The sequence below is a fragment of the Penaeus vannamei genome, unplaced genomic scaffold (assembly GCF_042767895.1).
Source record: "Penaeus vannamei isolate JL-2024 unplaced genomic scaffold, ASM4276789v1 unanchor4567, whole genome shotgun sequence".
In the NCBI taxonomy this organism is placed as follows: domain Eukaryota; kingdom Metazoa; phylum Arthropoda; class Malacostraca; order Decapoda; family Penaeidae; genus Penaeus; species Penaeus vannamei.
This window is the reverse complement of record NW_027217546.1, coordinates 3,698-7,500: the sequence shown is the minus strand read 5'-3', so window position 1 is coordinate 7,500 and position 3,803 is coordinate 3,698. Positions and strand designations below refer to the sequence as shown.

Here is a 3,803-nt window from a genome sequence, read left to right as displayed (position 1 = left end):
ATCATAACAGTAAAAATAATAATCCTTATCATCACAATAATAATAACAATAAAACAAATAAAATATATATACTATAATAATATCAACAATATCAATATTAGCACAAACACCCCCCAAAAAAATGCCAGAATTCATTTCAATCAAAAAAGTTATTAAAGAATAGTCAAAGAAAGTGATATTTTTTTACTTTACCAAATGGAAAATACAGTCATATGTGATATATAGCAATTGTTGAGAAATATTGGGGTGAAAATCTATAATCAAATGAGGTAAAATTTATTACTTGATTCTTCCTTACCCAATCACCATCAAAAAGTATAAAATATAATCAGAATTGAACTGAGATTTATTACCTTCCAAGCCTGTATTATGGAACTTTACCTAATGCAAAAGTTCACAGTGGAGGACATAACTAACTAAAGGAGGGATAGACAAGACAGACAGATATGTTCATATTTATATATAAATGCACACAGACATAGACACAAAGACACAAAGACAGACACACACACACACACACACACACACACACACACACACACACACAAACACACACAAACACACACAAACACACACACACACACACACACACACACACACACACACACACACACACACACACACACACACACACACACACACACACACACACACACACACACACACACACGAAAAAAAAAAGGAAAGAAAGAAAGAAAAAATTTACTTAAGCCAAAATCATATTCCAATTGCATTTTATGCAGATAGATTCACCCTCATCATCAACCAATGTATAAAGATAATGCTGCTTAATTCATTGCCTCTCACCTTGTCCTTCATCTGGTTGAGAAATTCTTGACGTGCATACTCCCTGCGCCGGATGTGCCGATAGACGTGGAATTCACCACTGCCAGCTCCTGCACTTGAGCCCATAACATTGCGCACAAACTCAGCTGGATCAGAGAACTTCTTATCTTTAGGCCGATCAGGAATGAACGCGAGCTTTTCCTGTAAACATATGAAAAATAAATTAATAACTATAAGCAATACAAGGCGTAACTGTCCAGTAGCAGAACAGAAAGGGAATGTTTAAACAAAAATTCTTACTTTCCATTATTAGGATTAACCCATCAGCAATGGGTAAAATTTTTGTCAAGTTTACGTATGCGCCGGCTTGCACTGGTAGTTTCCCCTGTTTGCGCCTGGCTCGATCGGTAGTTTGCGAGCGACATATAGCACCTAAAAGCTTTTATTTTTCTAAAATTTATAAAAATATTAAAATTTTGAAGGTTTACCTTCACTTTAGGTGCCATTGCCTAAAATCTTTACCATATAAATGAAGCCGCTACTAGTGGAGAAAAACAACCTCCGTCCGACGAGCCAGTAGCGCGGGAATGGGCATGGCATGATGCCCCCGGCGTTTGGTCCACAACAGCCATGGCATGTATGTACGTGACACCCAGCGCCAATGGGTTAAGTTTAGGGTGTATTAGATTCTAGGAAGATTTTCTGAAGACTAAATAAAATGATATGAGGCTGGGCTAAGCTTAGTAGAGGCCACATAACATATGATTTATAATAATAGCTATTGGAATGTAGAGAAAGTGAACACAGTATTTTTGGCATGTTGTTGTTCTCCTTGGTAAAAATTTACATAGTACTAAATAAAAAAAAATATTGTGACTTCACCCAATAACGAGTGTCCTACATATTAGACACCCCAAAAAATAAACATTGCCAGGCGTCCCGCCAGTGTGACGCTGTATCGGCAGACAGAGTCCGGGGTAGCTCCGCCAGCCGCCAGAATCTTTTATTTTCGGCTTCAAAATATACTGGTGTTAATGGGTTTGTGTACCAAACAATGTATCATACTGACATACAGACATGGTCAGCTTTGAAAGGGGTGGGAATATTACCCATTTACTGCAAAACTTTAATGAATTTTCATGAAATATTTGCCACAAGTCCGCAAACCTCTTAGAGTGTGATTTGACTCATTTGGCGCTTAGAAGGGGATTTTAGGATTATTCCCATCGATAAACGAATGTGGAGTATAATGTGTGTAAGCACTGACTGGAAGAGCACTGACTCCAGAGAGGATGCCATTTACATGCTGTGCACTTAATTCATCACTGACACAGGTTGTATTATGTAAATCGAAAATTATGAAAGAATGAGATATATGACACAAATAAGCAAATGTTCCATGTTTATTTCCTTGCACTGAGTTATCTACTACATAGAGAGATAATATGGAGTCTGAGCAAGGAAAATAAGCCATTATCATCTGCATAAAGCAAATCAAAAGACAAATATGGGCATTGGAAAATGGCGATAAAGCTAAAAAAGTTTACACAAAATAACCTTGCAAAGGGGAGGCACAGAGTCCTGTCACCACTCACAGACGTTCATGCACACTTGGCCTATACATCACATACCTAGGATGTTTGCTACTTATGTAACCCCCTCCCTTGTTCTTGGCACCACGATTTCAAGAGGCAACTGGATTCAACAGGTTAAGAGAATGTGACAGTGGTTTCTTGGTCTTTGCCAAAACGCCAATGGGGGCAGTAACAACAGAGATTAGTGTGGAAGCCAGGAGCTGATGTGCTCCTGGTTTCAGTAAGTATCAGTAAGCCTTGCACTAACTGTGCAAGACTTACTGATAAAACTTCATAAATATGGATGCAGGAGCAACACATACATGAATGATAATAATAATAATAATTTCCTATTAATAATAACACACCGAATTCTTCATCAGTTTCTCCAACTTTAGTCGCTGAAGGTCCGTCGCATTTCTAACCACAGTGACTTGGCTTTCCGAAGACCCTTTCTTCTCCGTATCAGACATTTTAAATATATATGAGGCTTCTTGGCCCTTCTGGAAAGCCTTAGAAAATTAAATTCCGTATCAAAGTGATGCAACAACAAATCCGTAAACATGAGTGAAGATCACTGGTGTTGCGGGGAAGAATAGTCACGGTGTTTGTTTTGGTTACAAAAAAAAAAAGAAAAAAGAAAAAAAAAATATATCGTTAAAATTTATTTAACAATGCTGATATGATAGTTAAAAGACTTAAAGTGAGAGCAATTTAAAGACAATCTATGCACGATATGCACACATCGTTTTTCTTTGTTACTCTACGTTGATCAGCAATGTACAAGTCGTACACACAAAAATTTAGTTCCATTTTTCGTAATTTTAAAAACATATATGCCAATAATAAAAATCTAAAAGCCTATCTAAAACACTACACCGAGAAAACTAATACATAAATAGTCCTTAAAGCTACGTGTCTATTCTTCTGGCAGAATCGAGAAACATAAATAAGCTCACTGATCTCAGCTGACTCATTCACACATAAGACGTCAATGCTGAGACGTTGTCATTTTCCCTCAATAACAAAATTTGATTTAGTTTTCGAGCTTTATACGTGATTTTAACGACAGCGTCTCTCGTTTCTGGTTACTCGTAAACTAATTCATAAAAGGAACAATGGAGTTACCACATATAGGAACTAACTGTGCGGAACCAACCTGTAGGCAGTTGGGTAAGTTGTCAAGGATCTTCCTGTTTCTTGGTATTTCGTAGAGTATATTTTAGTGTTTTTTATTGGCATAATTTTTCAAGTTCGGATTTACGCATAGAATATAAGAATCACCTGTGGCCGGGAGAGTGATGAGTACTTACTAGTTCTAGGAATTTTTTCATCCATGACAGAGATGTTGCAAGTAGAAAGTATAATAGGAGTTTACTTTGTAGAATAAATGAAATAAACCATTAGAAGGATCTTTGATATGTTGCCAGGATTGTGACCTTC

The 3,803-nt window shown here is 37.0% G+C and overlaps 1 protein-coding gene across 1 annotated transcript in view; it reads right to left on the bottom strand.

Annotated features, from left to right (window-relative positions):
- Positions 1 to 2,951, bottom strand: part of LOC113811521 (PRKR-interacting protein 1 homolog) — a 3,592-nt gene extending 641 nt beyond the window's left edge. Inside the window, exons 1-2 of the mRNA XM_027363289.2 lie at positions 2,729 to 2,951; positions 808 to 987 (exon numbers count right to left, since the gene is read on the bottom strand). Of these exons, the coding sequence (XP_027219090.1) occupies positions 808 to 987; positions 2,729 to 2,833 (285 nt within the window). The 5' untranslated portion in view covers positions 2,834 to 2,951. The remainder of the gene's footprint in view (positions 1 to 807; positions 988 to 2,728) is intronic.
- Between the last annotated feature and the right edge of the window lie 852 nt (positions 2,952 to 3,803).